This window comes from Lampetra fluviatilis, chromosome 31 (genome assembly GCF_964198595.1).
Source record: "Lampetra fluviatilis chromosome 31, kcLamFluv1.1, whole genome shotgun sequence".
Taxonomy (NCBI): domain Eukaryota; kingdom Metazoa; phylum Chordata; class Hyperoartia; order Petromyzontiformes; family Petromyzontidae; genus Lampetra; species Lampetra fluviatilis.
The window spans coordinates 3,770,955-3,796,904 of NC_136305.1; the positions used below are offsets into that span (position 1 = coordinate 3,770,955).

Consider the following 25,950-nt stretch of genomic DNA (forward strand, 5'->3'; position numbering starts at 1 on the left):
TGTTGTAGCACGTCGTAGTCAACACTTGCACAAAAGCTGATGGCATCGCTCCATCTCCACGGTGGATGGCCTCTCAGGCATGTTCCGTCATTTGGCAGCCACTCAATTGTCAGTCTTTGTGATGGGCCTCGTCCCTTCTCGCGACACATCCTTTCCAATCCCGATCATGTTTCTGCATTGCGTCTGAGATGGGAAATGCGGAAAGCCAGGGATGGAACAATCTGTGCTTTAGGTCGTAGGTTCTTCAACAACTGTGGCAACCCCCCCAACATTTTCCATGTCAACCAGGTGCATTCTATTGGTATGCAAAGCAGGTATTTCATTCATATGTAAATCTACTGATATGTGCTGCAATACATCTGTTCTGTTGACGAGCAGATGAACACCACCGAGCCCCTAGGCCGCAAACTGCCGCTTTATATTCCACCCCACTGTAGTGTAGCAGATGCCAAATACACCCCTCGTGTGAACTATGAAATGTAATGTGCGCTTTTATTTGACCAAGTCTGGAAGAAAAATTTATTGGGGTGACCTAAACCCGTAGCCCGTGAGCCACATGCTGCAGCCCTCCAGAGACACGGCTGATTTGTAACTCTTCAACGTAACTTTGTTGGAGGAAAATCTGCGTAAGTGGGAGCAAGCCCAAGGGCACTCGCCCCTGGCAGTGGGGTCCAGACATGAGTACTCCCAGGGTCCACCTGCAGATTTCTAAATTTGAAACTCAACGGCCAACAAGCATGAGCGAATTGGTCACGTGAACACCCCCATGTGACGTGTGCATCTTCTGACTGTCGGCCATATAAATATTTTGGTATTGTGAACTCGTAGTGTCAGGAAGATTGGCCACCCCTGTTGTATTGCTTTTAGACCTGGTACTGCAGGTGGTAAGGCAGTGGCACAGTGGTAAGCGCACTCTGCTATTAATTCACCTTCATTGCTATGAACTCCCCTTTCTGAGTTTGGTTCCTGGCTACGCTCATATATCGGTGGCACGTGTTATCAAAGCTAGTTCTGAGCCCACTGCTTCATCAGCATGCATTGACCAGCATGATGAAATATGCATAATACACGTTTTTGGGTTAGATCGCGTTATTTATAAATGTGTCGTAACCCTCCACCACCCGACACGGCCAATCAGCAAAAAAGTGTCACATTGACAAAAGACAAATAGTTCACTACTTTAGCCCACTGGTGTGTTGAGTGAATCCACAACATGTTAACATCTTAGCACCTGTTGCCAGAAAAAAGGGGAAAACCTATTGTCACAATGTGGGGAGACTTTCATCCAGTAGTGGATTTATATCGGGCTTCAACGTATTATAATTATTTGCGATGTTGTAGGTAACATCCATTCACACGAGTGCGTAACTCCCAACAAATTATCCTAACAATCCTGCCCACATGCTCGTTCCCCTCCAACCCACGTGTAAATCAGGACTCGGTATTGCACGCCTCCTGAGTGCTCCGCATACGCTTTTAGCCGATGTACACATACACTATTCAGTTGTGAGACGCAAACACGTCATAAATTATAACCTGAAATAAAATCCACATTTGAATAGGGGGGGGGGGTTCACTGCTGTTTTAACAACTCCCCAGTTGAGCTTTGTGGGCGCTTTGAATCGGGGAATAATTCCCTTTGTAGCGTTGGTGAGTGGGAAATGTATTTTCGCGCGGTCGGGCGTACGCAAAAACTGACCTCAATTAGTGGCATCAAATGCACGAGAGTTTGTTGCACTTTTTTTTTATGACAGCAGTGCCACAAGTGCCTCCCAAACATTTTGGGCGACACTGATTAATGGGCAACACATTTTTTTTGGCGACACTGATTAATGCAGATATTAAAATATATTAATGCAGATATTAAAACCGGTGACGGATTTTATTTTTTTATTACGAAACAACGCAGGTTCATGAATGATTAATTTGACGGTGTTATTAAACTCGCGACTGTCAATGAAATATATTTGTCATATGCGGAAAAAGGGATGCTGGCTGGCCCTGTGTGGTGGTGTAATGGTTAGCAAGCTGGACTAGCGTCCCAGAGTTTGCTCCCGGCCACGTTTCGGTTGAAACATTGGAGTAGGTTTCTTAAATCCCACCACCTCCGTCCACCGAAAAGTATAAATTGATACACCAGTCTGTTGGGCATGTATGTTGAAATTCTTTCGCACCGTACGTAGCACAAGCATGCTAATCAGAAGTGTGGGTGTAGTAGGGTAAAGTGTGGGGTGCTCCCACTCCTCTTCCAAAATGTCTTGACCAGCATGGAAGAGTAGGCCAAAAATACGCCCCTAGAGGGGCTTGCCCTTAGAGCTCTTAGTGGAGGGCCTAATCTATCAGCAGTGGGGTGAGCATGAAATATTGGGGCTGCAACTTTACTACTTTTGGTGTTTAATTTACAGATTGTAATTGTGTTGCAGAGCCATCACGAGTCGCTCTGTCCAGCGTCTTCAGTGGGGATATCTCGAGTGGCGCACGACACGCACGACGAGACGCGTGCGGCTGTGTCTAGGCAGGGCTTCGGCTGACGGCGCCGCGTAATTAGTGCGTTCCGTTAACCTGCTCGTGGTGGGGGGGGGTGGAGGCATTTTTAATTGCGAGATGCTCCCATGCGTGGGCAAGCATAAAAGCTACGCCGGTGCATTTTTCATTCCCCCGTATTGATTCTAGGCTGTGCAGCCAACTTAGCATAAAACCGGCCCCTGGTGTTCATCTGTCCAAAATAAGCCGCACCAAATTTTTCACTGTCATTATTTTAACAAATTTTTTGCTTTTACATTTCTTAATTCTCGGGCCAAAATGCGACTTCGGTTTTTGAATGTTCATTCTTCTGAGATCGTTGGTGCCGCAAATAGAAACAAAATTTCGGGTTTCTTAGTGAGTGCTGCGTTTAAATGGTCTGTAGTAGATATGGCCACATTCTCCAGTGGGATGAGCGTCTAGGTTTTAACAACGTGCGACTGGACGATAGAAGCGTTAACGTAAATGAGCAAAAGTAGAAAATTGCAGAGCCCTGCTGCTGATGCTTAGCAGCCCAGGGGCTTATGTTTGATGTATTCCGACTCAGACCTCCCTTGCATTCATCTGTTCTCTGCTCTGGTCGACACTATTCTATAGGAAAAAAATGCCTTTAATGAAGCCCAGTAGCTGTGACTTGCTAGTGAACCTGTTTTTAATCATCCTGGACAGATAAAAAGAGAAAATTGCTTCTGTTGCTCAACACATCGGCCTTTGTAGCAGTTGAGCCGTATAAGGTTTTTTAATTTTAATGTTTTGTCCAAAGGCAAGGTCATGTGCAGACATTACCATGTTGGGGGGGTCACCGTTTCTTTGTGCTCAGCGGAGATGTTCACGAGTTGGGGTGAAAAAATATCTGCAATCATATTTGCAAGTATTAGTTAGCATCAAGGGTACTGTTTTATTATTATTTTACTATGCTTGTTTACCAAGTGAGGCCTCACTGAGTCTCATGACTTGTTTTCAAGGAGCGTCCTGCCAGATTTTCGCCAGGGGGGGGAGGGCGATGATGGCAATGTATAATCCCAGTTGAGTCATTTGCAGGTAATTTTTTTAATTTGGACCATGACGCCAGTGGACAATGGCCTGGTATTGTGAATCGCATTGCGGGATGTCAGCATCAAATGTGAAGCAGGCGGCACCTATGTTTCACGGTTCGTGTACCTGCACGAATCGCCGGGGCGGACCGCTGCAGTCGAACCACGAACCTCTGCAGACGAGCAGAAAACTTGTCTCCACTCGGCCATGTGTCACCTCGTCATACAGATAATTATGATGCCATTTATTTATCTTGGTTAAGTTGCAGTGAGCCTCAAGAATCGATTTGGATATTCGGGCCAATTGCATTTATGATGTGTTTCCCATATGGGAGGAAGATTATATACCTGTAGAATGAAGCACGTAGTAGAGGGGGTAACCCTCAGAGGTTTGAATATATGGGTTCCTCAATCAACTTCTTGTACCGCCATCTCTTGGCTACTTTATTTTCAGTCCAGTGGCTTTTTTGAGTTGCACAGATATTACTGTGATCCACCAAAACTTGTGTTTGAATTTATGGATGTACATGTGTACACAGCCATACATGGTACAAATTGCTTGCGGAGTTCATGTCAGGTTTAAATCCTGGGCAGTTGGCTGTTTTTTTTTTATTGGGCAAAGCCCTTTTCTGTAGAAGCAAAAATGTGTTCGTATCTGACAATCTGACATTTGCTTAACCACTGGGCAGCATGGATGAATTGCATCCTACAATTATGTGGTGATGGAGGCCTTTTAGAAATATATATTTTGTTGACTGCCAAACAGAGGTTCCAGATGGACACATCCTCACGATATGTCTGCAACTTTCGAATAAAATAAGCTTGACTTATTCGAAGACGATTTAACTGAAGAGAAAAAAAGAAAACGTTTTAATGGAATAAATTCGCACAATATAATACGCTCCCATGGTGTACGGTGGATTAACGTCAGCATTTGTGTTGCCATTCCCATTGTATAATTTGTGTGCGTTGTGACCTCAAATTAACTGCATTAATATATATTTTTTAATGCCGTTGAGAATAAACCGAATCATTTTTAAATAGCAAGCAGTTGGCATAGCATTCCATGACGTGGGAGGAGCGAAGGGGGACAGTTTTTTTTTGGCATTCGTCTCTGGAAACTGAGCCACCTTTTGAAAACAGTATAAATCTGAAGCTCGGAGGACTTCAAACAGCGACGACAAATGGGAGTAAATTAATAACGGTGGTGTCCAATTAATTCTGGATTTGAAGCTTTCGTGACTGCAAGGGTTCATACTCTTAGGTTTTGTCGGTAAAGTCACGTAGGTAAAAAATAATAATAAAATAATGAATGAAAATAACTAAATTACATTTAGTTTTTTTCATTTATTATTATGTGACTTTACCGAAAAAACCTAAGAGTATGGTGTCCAATTAGTTTGGCCGGCCACTTATTCAACTGAAGTTTTCCCCATCCCAAAATAATATTGCGCAAGTTGTTTGCCCATGTGCCTGCCTGGAATTTCCAGCCAACAGAGGATCTAATAAAAATTTAATTTTCATTCATTCAGTAAGCCTCCCCAAGTCTCCCTGCATTAGAATGCTTGAACAAACTCCCACGTGGGTGGAAACCAGGAAAAAACACACCGCGTAGCTTCTTCCAGTCGTGCTGTACAGCTCTCCGATGTGTTTTTAGTATGATGGTCTCACATTCCTGAAGAATCTCTCCCAGCCACGTGGGTTTATTGTGCCGAACATCACACGGCACAGCCAGGAGAAAACCCACGCGTTAAGAGTTATAATCTAGGTCCGAGTGGAATGATTCACAACCCACTTGCTGTAACTGCCATTCCCCGGCCGCCTCGGCACGGCTGAGTTTTGGAAGTCTTTCCCCCAGGTGTGTGTGATTATTCAGCCCTTGTCTTTAAAGCCTATATTGGGTGACAGGGTGGGGCGGTGATAACATTCGTGCCTCACAGCAAGAAGGTTGTGGGTTTGATTTCCCACTCGTGTGGAGTTTATATGTTCTCTCTGTTCTGCATGGGTTTTCTTCAGATTCTCAGTTTTTCTCCCATAGCTAAAAAACATAATTTTTTACTGGTATTGACCAAACATCCCAATGCTGAAAATTTACCTACAAATTACTCTATTGGTTTTACACGTAACAGCATCTCCACCCATTGCGAAAATTTGGCAGGACCCTCCTGAAAATTAGGCTTGAGACTGAGACTTTCCTGGGTAAACGAGCGTAATACAATACAAAAGCGTATAGGCATAAGTGCAACATTCTACCCAGAGCCTGATTGTCTTAGCAAGAACAGGATTCATGCTTGCCATGTTTATTATGTATGGAGTTTTTTTTATCTGTAAACGCCGACAACAGATGCCAACGCTTGTGCACGGACAGCGTTTTCGTTTTCCTTATTAAGGCAGTGTGATGTCAAGCGGTAATGATGAGGATTGCAGCGGTTTGCACCGACTTGCCACACTCATGCCAAACATGTTTGAAAACAGCGCTCAATTAGTTGACGAGTACAGCTGGTGGAAGATGAGTCAGGAGGCTGTGAGTGTGCCTGTCGCCCAACGTGTGATTTTATCGGCGAGCTGTTGAGGCATGTTGCCTCGTGCAAACGGCATTGCCACCTCGGGGAGATGTGACTATATCTGCGTTCTTAAATTTCTGCGTTTTGTAGAAACTGTGCGGTTAATCTGCAACACTTTTTGATTGTGTTTTTTTTATTATTTTTGAGAAGGATTAGGGTTTTGTAGACACTGCAATAAATTTGTATTCTTATTATTATATTTTTTTAATTTCTGATTACGGTGGTTTACCCAGGAATGTATCACTGAGTCCCAATACTCCTTTTCAAGAGGGTTCTGCTAAGTTATTGCATTCGGGGGCAATGCTGCTATATGTAATTCCAATTGAGTAAGTGGCAGTTAATTTTTCTATTTAACAATTTTTGCCAATACCGGTCACATTGTATCATTTTTGAGCTTTTGGAGGAAAGCCATGCCAGAACAGGAGGACAACGTGTAAACTCCAGACGGAAAGGCACCCGAGTCAGGAATTTAGCACATGCCCATCTTGCTGTGAGACATGAGTTGTTACCACTGCATCACCCTGTCGCGCAAGCAGCTACACTCTGATATGGAGTTGCTTGATTTGCAGTAACTTATTTCGGTAATAACAGAGGCTGACTGTGACTCTCTCTCGATTCTACTCGTCTCATAAGTCGAGTGTGGTGTGCTTTTGCGTGACATTTCAGAAGCAATGGCGGAGCCAGGATTTTCAGGTAGGGGGGGCAACCCCTCCAGCAATGAAAAATGATAGAGGAGTTGTTAGTAAGTAAGGACTTGTCCCCCTTGCTTTTTATTCGACGCGTGTGCGGCGATGGCGCAGCCATCAATCGAGGCTAGAATTCGAACCGTGTGATCGGCATCACGCTCGCTGAAGGTGGATGCCTTCAGGGAAGTCGTGTACTGTATACGCAACTGCGCACAATTCTGTGAGTCACTTATAACTGCTTTGCCGTTACTTATTGCCAATTATGGACTCAGACGATTGTCCTATTATCTCATAGAGTCCCTGGCATGTAATAATATGCTACACAGTGGCAGTGGGAGTTGCAAAATGCCGATTTATTACGAATAAACCCCAATGATCCGATCGAAATTTGGAATTATGATCGGATCATTGGGGGGGCACGTGCCACCCACCCCCCCCTTCCATGGCTCCACCAGTGTTCAGAAGGTTGGTGAAAGTAACTAAAAGTGTGAATTACAGTTGTGGGCTTTCTCTCTTCACCATATTAAGTAAGATGTGTGTTTTTCTATTTCAGTTGTGCATTATTTTCTGGATTTAAAGAACGAATGAGAGTGCAAGGAGAAGTTGTGTAATGAAAATTAAGTGACAGAACAATTGGTTATAAGAGAGCAATTGAAATGGAAATAAGCTCCATATAGAGGTGTACATTTTAATGTAATTCCACGTGATACATTCAAATACGTTTGCAGCTTAATGGTGATCAGCTATGATTGACTGGAAAAATAATACAATGCGTGTTATTTATGGCCTCCCTGCATGCCCACCAAAACTGCTTAAAATGGTAATCCAGACCATTTTGGCAATTCACTCGTTTAATCTCGTACAAATTAAACTCCCACAATGTCATTTAAAATTATATTTTCGTGCAGAATAGCAAGGTTCATCATTTATACGCACGGTTTATAGTAATCAGTTTTTTATTTTTTCTTACTTTGCTATGCAGAGTTTGAATGCCCAGGGGATTACATACCCAAACATGGGATTTTTTTTTAGTTTCCTGGTTTTATTAAGAAAGTTTCGGCTTAATAGGGGATGTATCACTGTGCCAGCTTTAGTAGACTCCATTACACGGATTAATTTGTGTATTGCCGTCATCTGCGGCCCTGCCACTAACACTGACAAATCGGTCAGGGGCCAGCACAAAGCACGTAAAGTAGCGCCGCACACTGTTGTGCAGTGCTAATTCGATTTGTACTTATGTAGAACTAGTTTCCGTGGCATCTTCAATGCTGTCCTGCCACCACGGCCCTGTACACAAAAGGTGGGGCGGGGGGGGGTGCTTAATTGTCATATTCTTAGGTTTTTTCGGTAAAGTCACGTAGGTAAAAAATTTAAATTAATAAAAGTAAAATAAAATAAAAATCACGACGTTTCGGAGGCGCAACACAAGCTTCCGTCTTCAGGTGGAACCGTCACAGCACGCTTGCTGTATTTTTATTTTACTTTTTTAATTTTGATTTTAATTTTTTACTTGCGTGACTTTACCAAAAAAACCTAAGAATATGAATCCTTGCAGTCACGAAAGCTTCAAATCTGCTTCATTGTCGTCGGAGGTTCAAATTTGTACCGTTTTTGGTTCTGTGGTGGAAAGCAGACGAATGGACAAAGTCCAGCCATCAGTCAATAGCGGTCTGAAGCGAGCAATCGCAACCAACAAACAAATCTATTCAACATTTTTTTCTCACTCTGCAGGTTAGGGCGTGCCCTTGCCAAGAACGAATGTACAACTTGGAAAGGGATTTTTGTTTTGTTGTACTGCTCTTTGGTGTCTTACTCATGCTTGTGATACTTTCTTTTCTCAAGTTATATGTGGGATGACAAACGCATCAATAAATCAATAGTTTCGTGTTACAAGTTTGATACTTTGAGACACTGTAGAAATATAATTCCACGCGTCTGCGTTGTGATAAACAAAAGAGCAAGTTTATTGAAATAATGTATTCTGTTATAACAATAAAAAACCTTTTGTAAATCCACTTCTGGATGACGGCCTCCACACACCCGCGGAGACTGTTTGACCAGACCTATCCACGTGGGTTTGTGATGAAGCTTGGCCCAAGACTGCTTCTGAAATCACTCGCCACTGGTGCTCGCTGTAGCCAGACGGGTTAATTAGAACATTACACTCATAATCTCCTTGTGTGGGGGTGATATTAAAGTTCATATAAAACATTTTGAACCTCTAAACTAAATGTATTTATGCATCTTTAATCTACATTGACGGTCACTCGTATCGTTCCATCTCTCGCCTTGCGCTCCTTGATCAGTGAATGCTGAAACAGAGACGACTTGGTGGATTGAGCGTTAATGCATATTGCAGAGCATTGGATTAATTGTGGTAATCCCACCATTAATTAAATTAGTTATTCAAGTGTGGTGAGATAATAGTCTCAGTTACTGATGACGGAGTAAAAAATGTATGATATGTAAGTGTGCTGCTTCATTCATTCTCACCCAGTTATTATAATTGCAGACTTTTGTCAATCTACTGCTGAATGAAGCTCCCCCCCCCCACCCCGCCATGTGATATTGGTTATGGGGGTCATTTGCTCATACAGGGTGGGTATGCCCCAGGAGTTGTCGTTCAGATATCACTCGCTACCGTTGGCAGCCGTGGGTCGGGAATCCAGCTGGGGGTGACTGAAATCAAACCACAGCCAATCGTTGCGTCACAACTCTTCCCCTCACTGAGTTATGAGGTCCAAAAGCTGCAAATGCATTGAATGATTAACTTCAGTTTATCCACTCTGTAAAGAGTCTGAGGTTGGGTGTGAGGCCAGTTGAAGTTAATTTTATGGAAGCAGTTTTATGATATTTTTTCCGGACCTGTTGTTAACAGTTTGTTATGACGTTAGTGAGTGAAGGAGTTCTATAATAGGAAGCGTGTTTTTTTTGCCTTGACTGAGATGCACGCTTAGAATGATGTTGAATGAAAGAAGAAGTTATTGACATCATTCAAACTGTTAAGAAAACTTAAGTGGGTTCGGGCATGACACATCGCTCGAAGGAATTATGGCCGATGGTCAAGAATAATGAAGGGAGTGGCAGCCAAGAATACTGACCTGGCGCAGAGGAGAGGAGGCAAATAACATCGGTTCGTGTGCAGGGTGCTAGGTGGATCTTAAAAGTGTAAATGTCGTAGGCAAGTGGGAAATTGCCTTACCCATGGACCATTACTTTAGCGGTACTCGTCCGTAGCCGTTTGATTTCAAAACTTTTACACGTGCCTTTTCTTCGGGGATTTAAAAACAAAAAATACCAGCTGCCAGGCAGAAGGACCACGCTGATGGAAATGTGCAGGAGCCACTGATGGATCCAATAAACTTTGGCCCCCGTTGTTGGAGTAATTGCAGAACGAAAAGCCGAGCACGTTTGTATTATGTTGACGTCAGATTGACTCTCCTCTCGAGCTTTTCATGTTACCAGACGTTGAGTAGATGTTGGGAAAGGGGCCTGCTGCTTGTGCAGGTTTTTATTGGCCCTGTAAGCAGAGGTTTTTTTTTATCTTTTGTGTCCTGCCTAGAACAGCTATCATCCTAATGCAGTTCATGTTAACCTGAAGCGGCGGGGGCATATCTTGAGGTCTCAGAGGACAATGGGCTTCGTTTTCATCCTGAAGAGTGTTTTTCAGCCAGTGGGTTGTTGTGCGTACTTCCAAGCTGCATTTTGGTTCGTGGAAGCCGCTTTTATTTTACAAATCGAGGCTTAATTTCCAAAAAGGCAGCATACTCAATATTATCCGCTCATGGGATTCCGCACTTATTAGAATGGACTAATTTTGTTGATCGGATTTGAATAATGAACTCTCTGCTTAACGGCTCCGCGTCTCGTTTTTGATTGCAGCCCACCGCCCTGGCTGCTGTGCAGCTCCGTGTACGGCATCTCGCCAGTTTTGCTGCACTGCTGCATTAGGGCAGGAAAACGTGCATCCGGGTGCAAATGAGTCATTGAGGGTTGTGTTGCATTAAGGCCGCAACCAATGACAGTGAGTGGCCGATTGTTTTGTTCTCAACCTTTTCTGAAATTGGTTCCATGTGCAGATGCCAGGAGGATTCTTACATCACAGGATTGGCAGCTGAGAAAGTCCTTCTTGCAGCAGTTGATTGACTGCTGCTGATGATAATGATGATAATGATCTGATTGATTTATATTGTTGGCTGTTCTTTTTATCCATTCTTCATGGCTACCTTTTGCTTCCAAGATCCTCTTTCCCACCTTAAGAGGCTTTAGGGACCGCTCGCAATGGACAGCATCGTTAATCTGCGGCTCAAGTCCTCGGCAATGTGGAACGGGCCCAAAAAAAATATTTGCTCAAAGCATTGATCCCAGCCGAGGTTTAAAATAACTCAATTTCTGCGTGGCGTCGGCGTGAATTCATCATTGAACAATTGCTTAGAGCAGCCGGCAGTGTTTACACACGGCGAATTTGATGACACCCGGCGCAATTTACCAAGACAAAGAAAACACGCTTAATAAACTGGCGTTGTTTGCACGTCGAGGCACGCAGTCACAATTAATGTAATGCATCGCGTGCCACTTCTTAAAATAAGTTACGTTGTTACGTCTTTTGCAAAATAAAAATACGATTTTTTTTCCTTCTGTTTTATTTTGACCAGTAGCAGGTTACAAAAGGGTTGGGGGGGGGGGGGCTTAGTTGTGGTGATCTACGGTAGTGGGTTTGCTTGATGGCAGGGCATTGGTCCCTTTCTCCAAGAGCAATCAATACACACTCGCTTAAATGCATTAGAGCTTCAGCAGGCGAGAGACTGATGGTTTTGTTCCCGGCCCAGCGCCGAGTGGCTGAGCCGCAGCGTGGGCCGTATAGGGTATTAGTGTGCCGTTTTGGAACGATGTTGCACGCGATTGTTTGCGTGCGAGTGCCCGTTTTCTGTGTGTGTGTGCGCATGCGCGCGCTCTCCGGCCTGGGTTCGTGTGCTCGTCTTCGCACGCTTTTTGGGGAACGATGTGCCCCTGTTCCATCAGAGTGACGCCGTTCCCAAGCAGTTAATATGTGTATGTATATGCACATGTTGAAATGTACTCACGCGTGTGTGTGTGTGTGAGATCGGCGTTTCGCGGTTAGCGCGCTGCGCTATGAACCCAGCGACCCAAGTTTGATTCCTGCTCACGGCCACCAACAGCAGTGACGATTAACTGAACCGGCAATTGGCCTGGTGTTGGCCACCCACCCCCTCGTGTGCCGTGCCATCCTTCGTAGGTGCTCGCTAACAGCACTTGCCCCAACAGTCTGCTAAGGCTCTCCAGGGTGATCTTTGTCTTTTGTGCACACGCGTTCGATTCCTGGCCACGGCAAACAGAGGTGATTATCTAAACTGGTCCTTCCCGAGATCAACTCAACCTTACGTGCCTACTGGGTGTGGTGTGTCAACGATCAGAACTCGAGAGATAAAGGCAGCTGAGCACGATGCTGGCCACCCAATCCCCTTGCATGATGTGCCTGCCTCCGTAAATGATCGTGAACAACACTTTCCCCAGCAGCTTTGTGTAGGTTGAATGGGGGGATCTTTGTCTTTGTGTGTGTTTGTGACTATGTAAATGTGTATATCGGGCTACATCGGTGTTGCGAGGACTTTCTCAGCGGGAGATCATTCATACTGTTGGTGTACAACAATTTCTAATGCTTTCGCCTTTAGGTGATAATACAGATACACATTGTTGTTGTGTAGTGCCTGCAGTGGTTCATCTGCGTTCAATTCCTGGTGTTGTATATCAGTTATTATTCAGAATCGGAATATTTACGTATACTGGAGGAATCCAATGAGCTTTCAAGCTTTTTTTCACAGATTTCCAGTCGGGGCAGTTCAGAACGTTACAAACAACAAGCAATAAAAAACCACAATAGGAGTGCAAAGTATAGGAAAGGTACAAATAAAACTAAACCAGGTAAAGCCCAAATGAGCTGTTTGCTTCTTTTCAGAAGGGAGCTGGCTGCAAATGATAGCTCAATGAAGTGGCTTATCATGTGAAAATGTATATCGGCAAAAATATTCTCAATGCACGTTTCTAAATGTTGTCTGAACCATTCCTCCTAAGTCAACTCAACCAGACATTTTAATGCTGTGGGGTGAACCTTGACTCAGACGAGACAAGGTGGAGTGCAGATCCCACAATCCCCTTGTGTGCCACGGCAGCCTCCATAGAGCTTCATTAACAGAATTTGCCTCAACTGCCCGTAACACTGAATGGGGAGACATTCATCTTTTCCGTCCACGTTGCGTTGCCATAGTAGGTATCGCACCGCAATCGTAAATTCCTGCAGCGGGGGCCCCTCTTAAATTGCGTGATTATAAAAAAACACAAAAAAATGTACTCATTCTATTATATTTCAGATTTATATAGCGCCCATTCATCAATAACACTGCCTTAAAAGGAATTTATTTTATAAAATACAGGCGATCTTTCCGGCAATGACCCTTCTTCGAAGCAACAGCTGTGGAACGAGTTCTTTGTTGTGCTCGTGCACCACCGGCCAACGCGCACAGCATCACCAATTAATTCATTTGACTCTAGAATTGAGCAGCAAGCGCCGATTTCTGGCTCAAATGTGCGCAATCCGCTCGTCTGACAATGCTAGGCAGGTTATGATTCTGACACCCACTCAGCTTTGTTGTACCGTGGTGACTGTAATCGCAGCTGCAGCAGGAGGTGGCTGACCAGGCTGATGGGGATTTGTGTGTGTGTGTGTGCGTTACATCGTTATAGGTCTGCGATGTGTTTGTGTGTTGTACAGCATGTTGGGGAGGGGTAGTGTAGCTACCTGGCTCCCCAAGTTTGATTCCCACTCACGGCCAACATCAGTGACAATGATCTGAACCGGTCCTGGGCCTTCCCTTGGTCGAGTCGGCCTTAAGTGAGTACCTGGTGCGGTGCGTAAAAACATCGCCACTAGGGAGACAAAGGCGGCCGGGCATGGTGCTGGCCACACACCCCCTCGTGTGCCGTTCTGGCCTTCATAGGTGCTCGCTAACAGCACTTGCCCTGACAGTCTGTTAAGGCTACATGGGGGATCTTTGTCTTTGTACCATGTGTTGTATCACTTGTTGTTCGCCGTCTTTGTTGCTCCACATGCTTGAAGATTCATGCAGTGTCGTTTGGGAGCCATATTCCCCACATCGTCTTCATGCTTCTGGGGAGCTTAGTGTGGAGCTAAATCGTCGGACATCGTGCCGAACGGCACGCGATTTAACCCCTAAGCACAGGAGAGCTTTACGGTGCGACCATGAAAACCGACTCAATAGTAGCAACTCCTTCATCTTTATTGCCAAATGAAGCACGGTGATTGGGTGCAAACTGTTGACTGATTGACCTTTATTTAAGCAGGTGGATTTGGTTGAGTTTTGTTCTTGTTTTAACAATGGAAAATTGTGTAAATACGGTTACCAAAAAACCGTTAACGTGCGCGTTTTACTGTCGGCTTGCAGGTAAGACTTTGGACTTGGTTTAAAAAAAAAACTCAACACATCCGTCTGATTAGATAGTGGCCTATAGATAGTAACCTATTCTTACAAATGGTAATGATGTGAAAAGGTATTTTATATCCACTTCATAGCACAGGGTATATAATAGAGCTGTGTGTGGAGCAGTGACGCAGTGGTGAGTGTACAGCACTATGAACCTGGCTACTTGAGTTCCATTTCCAGCTACAGCTTACATGAGTGTATGTATGTATGTTGAACTTCTTTCGCACCGTACAAAGCCAACCGTGCTTGTTGGGGATCAAAGGGAAGGACAACAAACGAAACACCAAAAGCGGTTCTTGAGAAATGAGTTTGCAATCCAGATTTAAAAGTGCATAGCTCTATTGGCTTCCTAATATCGGAAGCAAGATCGATCCAGACGGCCGCAGAGGCGCATCTGAAAGCGCGCAATTCAGTGACTGTCTTTGTGCAATGGCTAGCCAAAAGTTGCCGCGAGGATGACCGGAGTTTGCGTGATGGTTTATGCTCCTTGATGAGATCAGCAAGGTACTGGGGTTCATTTGTGGCAACCACTTTGTGTCTAATGAGTGCGACCTTATAATGTATTTGTTTGTCAACTGGATGCCAATGCAGCTAGGTGAGCACTGGATGGATATGGTCAGAAAAGTAGCATCCTAATATTCGAAGGAAAATCATTCCAGACGGCCACAGAAGCGCATCTGAAAGCAAGCAATGCAGTGACTGTCTTTGTTCGTGTGGCGAGTGATATCTGAACCGATCCTGACTCCTCTCCCCTGCCTTTCACCAACCAGCACTGACATTGGACTGTAGATTACATATAACAGCACACGACATATAAATCGCCATAAAAAATTAAACTATCACGCGGAAGAAATGTAAACTGGGCCATTGTCAAGCACACCGACCACGGGTTGAAGGCGGTACCCTTGCAGACTGTTATGGTGGCGTTGTGCACACTCCTCCATTCATCCCATTGTCGCCGGTGCAGTGCACGTTTACTTACACGTGGAACGGTAATTGATTTCACGGGTAATTTTGGTCTCGTTAAACCTGACGTGACCGTATTTAAGAAGATGACAATCTGACAAAATAGTAATTTAAGACTCTATTTGAAAACTTTAAACTTTGCGCACTTAAATATTTAATTAATACATTTCGGTAATTAGATTTTTTTTTACTTTGGCTGCCATTGTTTGAGGACGGTTCATTTTGGCTGCACCGCATTTGCGAGAAATCGTTGGCATCGGCTCTTACCGCTTTTTTTAATGGCTGCGCCAGGCTGGCAATTCACTTGATATTCCAGGTTTCGGTGCGGTGCAGTACATCAATCATCTCGCGGTGTCGTGCTGCCAGCAGCAGCGCTGATTGCCATCTCTCTTTTTTCTTTCTTTCCCTCCCTCCAGGTACTGGCAGATGCGGTGGCTCGATTGATCCAGGACAAGTTTGGCGAGCTAACCGACAATTTCACGTCGCCCAACGCTCGCCGGAAAGTGCTGGCTGGCATCGTCATGACTGCAGGTGGCCGGGGCGTGTTCGCTTGGTGGGGGGGAGGGCTTTGGAGCAATAGAAAAGTGGAGTGAGAAGGCAGCAAAAAAAAACCCAGTAAAGCTTCTCCCGTATTCCCTCTAACTCATGAAAAGGCACTTATTACGTTGTCATCGCTGCAGCTGCTGAGTTTAATTATCGCCGTCTGCTTTTTGGATTGCGTCTCGGCTTTTTGGGCACGGCTCCGAAGTAGAAAGGCGCCGGGAAAGTTTGCGCACGAACATAACGTGCAAGTGCAGTCTTGCAAACGCAATCCCACAACACAGTTGTGTTTAGTCAGTGAGCGGGAGGGGGGGTGGTTGGTGGTGGGTTGGCGGCACATAGGTTTGAGAAATGCGGCTTGAACCCAGCAACCCGAGTTTGATTCCTAGCCATGCCTAAAATCAGTGGCGAGTGATATCTACAGCATTCTTGGATCCCTGCTGCACCAACGTACATTGTCCATCGTGATCAAACGTGGTAAAAAAAAAGCCCCTGACTGACACAATGTGGAGGGGACTTCATCCAGCAGTCGATTGACAGTAAATTATTCAAAATTTCTCTCTTATGAATAACTAGCTTTACTACCCGGCTTCACCCGGGACTTGGATTCACCACGCCCGGCCACCTTTGTCTCCCTAGTGGCGATGTTCACCCACCACACCATGTACTGATTTGAGGCTGAGTCGACCTAGGGGAGGCCCAGAGCCGGTTCAGATAATCGTCACCGGTGGTGGCCGTGAGCGGGAATCGAATTCGGGTCGCCGGGTTCGTAGCGCGGCTACAATGCGTTACGCTTCCACATGCGCGGGTCACGTGACAGATTTGACGTCACAGCTCACTTGCCGTGCAAAAAATCTCTGCATTATTCAGCTCCCCCCCGCCAAAAAAAACACAAGTGTATTTTAATTACTTTTGCATGGTGTACAGTCTGGAAAGTATCCACATGGCAAATTTTAAGTTTGTTGCATGTCGGGAAGTACGCTAAACATTTTGAACAGACACACATAATCACAACTTTGCCTTTTATATATATGGAGAAGTAAATTGCTATGTATGGAGATGGATAAAAACGCATTTTAAATGTAGTGTCATCTTGCATGCCATTGCTGGGTTCAACAGTAAGAATCATGAATTTGCTTAATAATTTTAATGCATTTAGAGACAGCCGAATGTTTTGTTTTATATAGGGTCGTTCATGCAAATTACGCGTCTTAATCGCTGAGGACCAGCTGGAAGGAGGCCAGGCAGTGAGCCGTCGATAACAATTGCCCAAGCTCTGCAGTCCTCTATATATTAAGATCCATTTAACACCTAGTAGGCTTTCGCGACCAATATTTTTGCATTAAAAAGTTTTTTTGGGTTACATCGCGTAAATATAAATGTGTCGTTAACAGGCCACCATCCGACACAGCCAAATAGTAAGATTTTGTCACGTCAACAAAACGTGCCAATTAGTTATTACTTCAGCACACATGTTGTGTTGAAGAGTAAACCCACAACATTTACAATTTGAGTACGACGTTTCACTAGATGATTACAACCAACTTTATCAGGCAATTTTGCAGAATTGTGAACAAATCTTACTGTTTTCGGTCTTAAATAGAGGGAAAGTAACGTCCTCACTGTTAGACTATCAGATTTTTTCAGAGGGAACACTGTCCTATACGGACGACAGATATTAGTTCGCACTTGGCTTGCCACATTCTCACGCTATGGCACCTTCATGCCCACGGGAAGAGAGTTGTGCGAATAGTCCACCAACCCTCGCCTCCACAGTGTGCCACGTGCATAGCCACCACCGCACGACAACATCCCACTTTAAATAGAATCTCATTTTGCAGGAAATGATTGGGTTCAAAAAAGCAAGGAGAGCAGGAATGTGCAAGTGACAACATATGAAGACAATCAAATATTGAAATAAAATGGTCGCAAATATATTTATAGCGTATAATAATGAAACATTATCACTCGAGGCTGAAAATCGACGTGGTGGTTTATTGTAGTAAGGAAAAATGGCGTACCGAAATATGAATGTTTAACCCCAGACTACCTTCTATGCCACTTACGGCAATGATCGCACAATTGTAATCTGTTAATTCTCACATTTTGTTTCTTTTCTACCCAAATGAACAAGAAACGTTTCAGTTGACATGCTTACGAGTGCCGTTGGCCTTTTTCTCAACCACAAATGATCAAACTTGTAAAATAGTCGACGATGTTTTACTTAAGAAGGTAAGGGCGCATTATGCGAGTCTTGCATATCTCCAGGTGTGGTCTTCCAGTTACGGCCCCAAGTTATGTGTTTCACCACTGCTCACATGGTGAAAACTTGACAGAAGTAATGCGTAGCAAAAGCTTGAGGGTAGAAATGCTCAAAACAAGGCCTAACGCTCGGTAACCACATTTGGATTACGAGTGACTGCGAAACACCTACACGATACATTTCTTTGTCGATGTTATAAAGGAGCACAGAATACAGATACTCTCCTCGCAGCACCAACGCTTGCTCGCCCTGAACACTCTAAATGTCGACGGGCTAACGGCAATCTCGGCAAGAACGGGTTACGTGCCGATTGGCCCCGCCGAACCGTTAACGTCGCGAGTAATCAGAGGGTCATTACTCCTGGGGCTCGGCTCCGAATAATTATTTATTTACGAACGTGCGCTCCGCTCGACTTATTTGCGCAGTCAGCGGCTGCCGGGCTTTTGCAAGCACCGCCGCCACCACCACCACCATGCGCATTGCCCTCCGGTGACGTCATTTTTGCGGAGGTAAATGCGGGGCAAGTGACGCTCAATCAAAGAGCGGCCATGGTAAGGCTGGTTTCACTTACGGCCGTCCCCCCGTAAAATGTAGGGGGAAATTGAATTATTGACGCTTGCTGTTCCACTCTTGCACGCAGGGCCTCTTGGTCAGGTGTAAAGAATTGACAACTGCGGCAGCTGTGAAACGATAGGTGGCGGTCGTAAAAAGCAAGTCTGTAATTTGGCCCTGTTTGTCTTTTATAGTGTTGGCGATGCATGTAGCTCATTCATTACAGTGAAATATCGCACTAAGCAGGACCTGTCACTTACAATACGTGGTTCTGCCTGCACCGACGTCCTCCATTTAATATTTTAAAATAAGTTTCAAGGGATATATTTCACGGTCTCTTTTTTTCCGTTTTATGAACAACGGATGAGGTCCAAAAATATAATAGTTGCGCATTTCGAACGCGATTTGCATTGTGGAAAAACAAAAATGTTGCTGCAGATGTTACGCAAGTCGGGGATCGGATGACTGTGCATCCGTAGCAACTCGATTCATCTTTCCGCATGAACAAATATTATCTCCTCCTTTTTAACATTCAACAAAGAGCTGCGCTTGTGTGTCTTGTTTGGTTGTCGAAGACAGAGACTTTGGCCATGAACGGCCTGCATTTTGTCTAGCATTCTAAATTTAATACGTTACAGGATTCTTTGTAATTGTGATAGAGATATAGATGTAAATGCGAGTGTATTTATACAGTTTCTTTGAAAACTAAAAGTCAAAGGGAATTGAATATAATGCTAGACTTAAATGTCATTATTTTTCATTCCGGTGGAATATATCAGACGCTAATCATAACAAGCTTTATTTTTTGCCTCATGACAAAAGATTAATCGGTCTTCATTATTTTATTTCCTTGTTGCAAAAGCCTTTTCATACACACAAAAACTACTGTAAATAGATGCAGGCTCTGCACACATACATATATGTGTGCCGTTGCTGAACAACGCCATGTAGGATATAAAATGTGACTCTGTCAGGTGACGCGCAAGGTTTTAAGTTGACTTTACGCTGCAGAAGCTGGACAGAAATTTTGCCCGCTTGGCGCGTCACGAAGACCAACGATAGGTTTCTGAACACCGCCTGACAGATTTGGCTAGAATGCAGTACTGGTAAACTTGCTGGTGTTAGGCAGATCCTCGGCATACCTTTTATCGAGACTTTTTCCGGAGTTATCGGCTGCCAGGCTTACCATGGAGGGTTTTGATCACGGCGCTCATCTTGAAGATTCACGACCTCTGCGTTAATAGACTTCACGTATGACTGTACTTCAGTCGGTGCATATTAACTGCCGTGACATATGGATCTGAAGTGTGAGCACTGACAAAATGGCGCAACGCTTTAAATGGGTACAAAGAAGCGTGGAGAAGTATGCGTGAGGAATTATGCTGAGAGAGAGAAAGATAAATGCGTGGATCGGAGAGAACATGCAGGTTAGAGACGTCATGTTGAAAATAGGAAGTGGTCTGGGGCCGGGCAAGAAGGGGTGAAACTATGAAAACTATAAACTAAACTTTTTATTTATACCAGGTAAGGCCCACCGAGCTATTTAGCTCTCTTTCAGAAGCGCCGTGGCCACAAATGATAGCTCAACGAAGTGGCTTGTCATTTGGAAATTTATAGCAGCCAAATACTTGAAATGCATGTTGATTCTAAATGTGGAGGGAAAAATCGGAGGACCCGGAGAAAAATCATGCGACCACAGGGAGAATATCCAAACTCCAAATATATAGGTGTCAGAATTGGGATCGAACCCACAACCTCCTGTATACCTGGCGAGGTATTTAAAATCTCGCCACCATGGTGGGCTTGTCTTACTCGCCAGTGGTCGAGACGAATAACCGAGTGGCAGCCAAAAGAGGAAAGATGCCTGACAGTGTGTGATAAGATATCCCATAGTGATAAATGCACTTCTGCAATGCTGGTGATCCAGGTTGAAATCACGATGCTCAACAGGAATAGGAGTTGGCCTCGGCCTCACCTGTGTAAATTTTTGTCAAACACGAGTACACTATTTACACTATGAGATCTCTTTTACCAGTGGCAAAATATAATAGTAGGTTTTTACCCTTTTAAATAAAGGTGTCAGTTTTGTACCAGTTAAAAGGGTAAAAACCTACTATTACGAGTACACTACCGATCCCGTACCTCTGAATCCGCGAATCTCCGATTAACATGGTTGCCTACGTACGGGGCGAAAGAAGTTCAACATACATACACTACCTGGTGTGGTTCTGTGAACATTAGCAATGGGGAGACAGGCGTGCATGGCCACATCCACCCCACCAGGCCCCAGTCTTCATTTTTGCTCACCTACAGGCACTTGTCTTTACGTGATCTTTAAGGGAGTGCATATCTATCCTCTTTGCTGTGATGCCCAGCAGCAATATAAAATATATATATACGATAAACACACACGTGATAGAGCAACAGCTAACACGTCGTGACATCGTGAGTGATGGATATAACATCTGTTGATGTCGTAGAAAGGCTAGAAAGCTGACATTTGACACAAATACTCATAAAGGCTATGCTGAAAGCTATATAAATTTGAGAACCCCCCCCCCCCCATCATATTTCAATGTGGACTCAATGTTTTAAAGGTCAACCTAAAGTTCTGCATTTAAGTTTTGTGAACACGTGCAAACATACCATCCCCATCATCAGTGAAATAATTATTCCGCCTAGCGCGGAGTGTGACACTGAAGCCGATGGAAAGCGAACAAAGCCGTTTAATCGTGTAACATATTGCTGTTGGTTGCTCTTGGGCGCGCCGTTGACGCGTTGTAACACGTTCCAAGACGAGCGCTCGGTGGTGGCCCCATGGACTACGAGCGGGCAAGGGTTAGTGGGGTTTAGGGCAGGGTGGTGAGGAAAACATTGACGAATTGCATGTGGGGGAGAAAACATCATAGCTTCGTGCCCCAGCAACGAAAGGAGTTGTCTCAGCGCACATCATGCTGTAAGTACCGCCGCGATGCAGACGGATTGATTCGAGCTTCCCTTACTCACCAGCTGGAAGGCGCGTCACTCTGAATGTGAAATGAAGCTCGCCCCTTGGTATGCCGGCGTACCGCCTGCGCATTCATCAATGATTAAAAGCCATCGCTGCTCGTCATTGATTGATGGTGATAGATGGCACCCTGGCGAGACCGGGGCTTATTGAGTGCGTTATGTATCGCTGCTTTGCTCGCTGTGGTTCAACGGAAATGCCAGACTTGAATTCAAGGGGGTCGTTGTGGGCGGTGCTGTTGAAAATACAACCAACGGCTCACCATCGCTTCCTTCCTTCTGCCAGATCCATTAGCCGTCGTACAGCAGACACACAACCTGGATTGTCTACATGAGCGTCACCCTGTCTTCCACCCTGTCCTCTTGATCCTGCACACGTCCCACCCATTGCATCCAGCCCCTACTTCCTCATTACATATTTCAACACTTTCATTCTGAATGTTGACATTGCTTTCCTTAGCCTCCCATGCAATGATATAGCGTGTTTTACATTACATACGCTTATGTTCCATGCCGGAGCCATATCAATATTCAAACATGTTTTCTTTTGCTTATGGTGCTTTCCCCGCAGCTTTGCAAAAATTGCAAGATAGTGCAATGTGAAATTGAGCAGACGTCGAGTTGACGTCTTGTTCTACAGGAATTCATTTGGGCACGATGCGCTCGCTGTGTGGCATATATGTGAGTGTTCATGAGTTTATTTGGACTTTTTTTCCCCCCCCAAACATCAAAACATTTGGTTTTCAAAAAGAGCAGGTCGCTGGTTAATTAATGGCATCTGGTCTCCATTGAATCTTTAAAGAAAGGGTGGAAAATCAAGGGTGTCATGCCGGTGGATCGTAATTACCTTTTAGAAGCAGTTCCCCGTGTGAAGGCCGTGTTAAGTGAACAGTGCGGTGCGTTTGTCGGATTGATAAAAACTGCTTGAAGACACAGCGTCTTTGGCACTTTAAAATTAATTTTGTCACGCCGCTACCGCTCCTCGTCGACTCTAATTCCATTGCAGTGGTGTAATGTGCGTTTTCCTCTTTGACGTTCAGTGACTACGTCTGTGTGTGTGTCTGTGTGTTTCTTGTCTGCACCTCTCCCTTCTCTTTTGCCCACCCGCAATGCGCACGAGGGGGATATGTTTGTATACCCTTGTATCTGTCTGTGTGCGCACACACACATGCACACATGTTTGTTTGTGTATGCCTGTATGTATGCGTGTGCGTTCCTGCGTGTGCTTGCTTCCATGTGTTTGTTTCCTCTCCTGTATGTGCGCGTGCGTGCGTGTTCGTGTATGCACGCGTATGTATGCATGCGTGCCTGTGCTTATATGTGTGCATATCCTCCCATGTGTGTGCGCGTGCATGTTGCTTGCATGTATGTGCGCGCGCGCTCGTCCGCTTGCGTGTGCAGGCCCGGATGTGAAGGACGCACGAGTGATCTCAGTTTCGACGGGCACCAAGTGCATCAACGGCGAGTACATGAGCGACCGCGGACTGGCCCTCAACGACTGCCACGCCGAGATCGTGTCGCGCCGCTGCCTTCTGCGCTTCCTCTACTCGCAGCTCGAGATGCTCGCCGGGTGAGGCGAGCGAGGCGGGGGTTGCTGTGCTGTGGGCGTGCGTGACGGGTGGGCTGGTTGTGGTGAAGGGGCCGGGCGCATGTGTGTGTTAGGCTGCTCTCGCTGGTTAAGAGCGCGTGTGGAAGAGTTTAGTTCGAGGTACGAGTTTGTGGACTGGTGGGTTGAGAACATGCCGAAGGGTGTGTTAATAGCTGTTGGCATGTGTGTGGGTTTGTTGGTAGTGTCAAAGTGTGTGTTAGATTACTCGGTTGGAATACACTCGGCAATCGTTGCCCACCTGCTTCGAAAACTTGGCAGGACCCTCCTGAAAGAGAGTCCTGAGCCTCAGGCTTTCCTAGGTAAAGAAGATTAATAATGAAAGTGATCATGTAGAATGGTATGTTCGTGGTGAGGAATATAGGCAAAAGGAGGTTGAATCTCTGGAAGAGAACAGTCAGAATACCCCTGGGTCCAAAATGTGTGATGCCTTATCTCCATTGGTTAGCCTAAGCCAAATGTGTAAATTCCACCTTCCTACGGTGGTGAGCACTTCTCCCTGGAAGGATAAATCAGCGCTTCTTCAGGTTGCGCAGCATGGCAGCAACTTATTAAAACGTTGTAGCCTCGTTGAGAGTTGCGTTCATCACTGATCCATACAACACAGAGTCAGCAGTTTCATTTGTGCCGTTTGAGTTATTTATGCAGGAAATGATCAAAGTCTTCCCACTGATATTGTGCAGAAGGCGGCATGTAACGAGTCACCCCCTCCTCCCCCATCCAACTTCAGGATTGGATGATTTGTTAATATTTTGTTTTTCTGGTTTCACCCGCCACGCTCGCAAATTAAAAAACCGAGCTCTTTTCCCGAGTTTCACTACTATCCAGGTCTCATCAAATAATTACTCTCACACATTAATGGGCTCCTGCAAATGGAGTGTGGGTGTCAGTGTCACCGTCTAGACAGCGCTGTTGCCCTATGACGACCTTCACTTGCTCGAGTGTTGTGCATGTGGAGGCCACTCATAGTTGGTGTGGGTCCACTGGTCACGATATTGTAAGTAGGTGGTTGTGTGTGAGTGTCACAGGTTACGTGACATACATTGTGCACGTGCAGCCTATTTGTCATTCCATTGCTCGATGAGAAGCCTCCCCATTCATTGCAGGCAGTGAGGGTTCTTTGACCATACTTCACCACGCTGGTCAGTGCGTGATTGTGTCAGTGAGGTTAGTACAGAACTGTGGGTTTTGCTGTACAACACCTGCGACGCCAGTTTTATGCATGCTGGTCACCCATCAAAGCACTATCCAGGTTCAACACTGCTTAGCTTCCAAGGTCTAATGGGACTGAGTGCATTCTGGGTGATATGGTCATATGCATGCATAATCATATCTAATATCTACTATAAAAGCTCCACATTTTATCCTGTGCAAATCTCAGTGGGCCTTACCTGGTTACATCAATGACATTCAAATCGAGTATACACGTCAGACAATTATTTGCAGACCCCTCTGAGTTTGCTGCGGCTCAGCGCATTAACAAGATATTTTTGCAAGGTTTGCATGTGGTTTCTCAGCAGAAGGCAGACAACTGCAGATAATCCGACATGAGCTGTTTTTAAAGTCTGCATTTGCACATGATATTTGCAAAGTGCATAATACATCATATCCCTCTGGCTTGTGACGTTTGACCATTTTATCTTGCATGCCGTACAGATCTTTTCAGGGATTGCCGCTTGATTAGTTTATTCATGTTTTAATGCTCATCTTCCTGGTCTCACAAACTCACACAATTATTTACCAATTGTGCGTATAATGGCATCATGTCCCAAGATGCAGATATGTCCATTTGGAACTCTGACAGAGGATTGCCTCCTTTACTATCGAGAGCTACTTCTGAGGTCCCTCCACATGTCCTTTTAACCTTTTGCCATTCCGATGATGTACCTGCACATTATCAGAATAAAAAAAACTAAAGAAATACTACAGTAAAATAATGATGACGGACGCTTGTGTTGCGCCCGAAACGTCGTGATTAAATTTATTTTATTTTTTATACCTACGTGACTTCACCGAAATAACCAAAGAATACTAAAGTAAAATAACTATCGGTACCGAGGCTCCCACAAGGCCACGCGGGAGGACGTGTGGGCGCCAGCTATGGTAGAGTGCGGTCGCGACGCTACTATTCTCTGTGGTGAGTGCAATGTCTTTAAACACGTTCCTTCGGAGTGGGCAGGTAGGAACTTGGTTGGACAGTGCATTCGTGCACGATAGACAGACAAATAATTCCTGGTGGGCAGTGTGGAACCTGTTGTTCCTACCTGTATAAGTGTAGTGTATCGTGTCGTGTATAGTGTAGTGTGTTGGTTAAACGTTGAGTTTTATAAGGGCACCACGGGGTGACCCGCCCCTTCCCACCCAGCCCCTCCCCACCCAGCCCCACCCCTCCCACCCCCCACTCAGCCAGCCCCTCCCCACCCAGCCCCACCCCTCCCACCCCACACCCAGCCCCACCCCTCCCACCCCACACCCAGCCCCACCCTCCCCACCCTCTCCGCCCCACCATCCCCACCCAGCCCCTCCCCACCCTCCCCTCCCCACCCAGCCCCTCCCTCCCCACCCAGCCCCTCCCCACCCTCCCCTCTCCACCCAGCCCCACCCCTCCCACCCCCCACCCTCCCCTTCCCATATGTACGACAGACAAATAATCCCTGGTGGGCAGTGTGGAACCTGTTGTTCCTACATGT

General features: G+C 45.3%; 1 protein-coding gene across 1 annotated transcript in view; it reads left to right on the plus strand.

The window, feature by feature from the left end:
• The window catches only part of LOC144943458 (double-stranded RNA-specific editase 1-like), a 109,436-nt gene that overhangs the window by 44,814 nt on the left and 38,672 nt on the right, over positions 1-25,950 (plus strand). The window contains exons 4-5 of the mRNA XM_078870894.1: positions 15,710-15,824; positions 23,056-23,224. Coding sequence (XP_078727020.1) covers positions 15,710-15,824; positions 23,056-23,224 — 284 coding nt within the window. The remainder of the gene's footprint in view (positions 1-15,709; positions 15,825-23,055; positions 23,225-25,950) is intronic.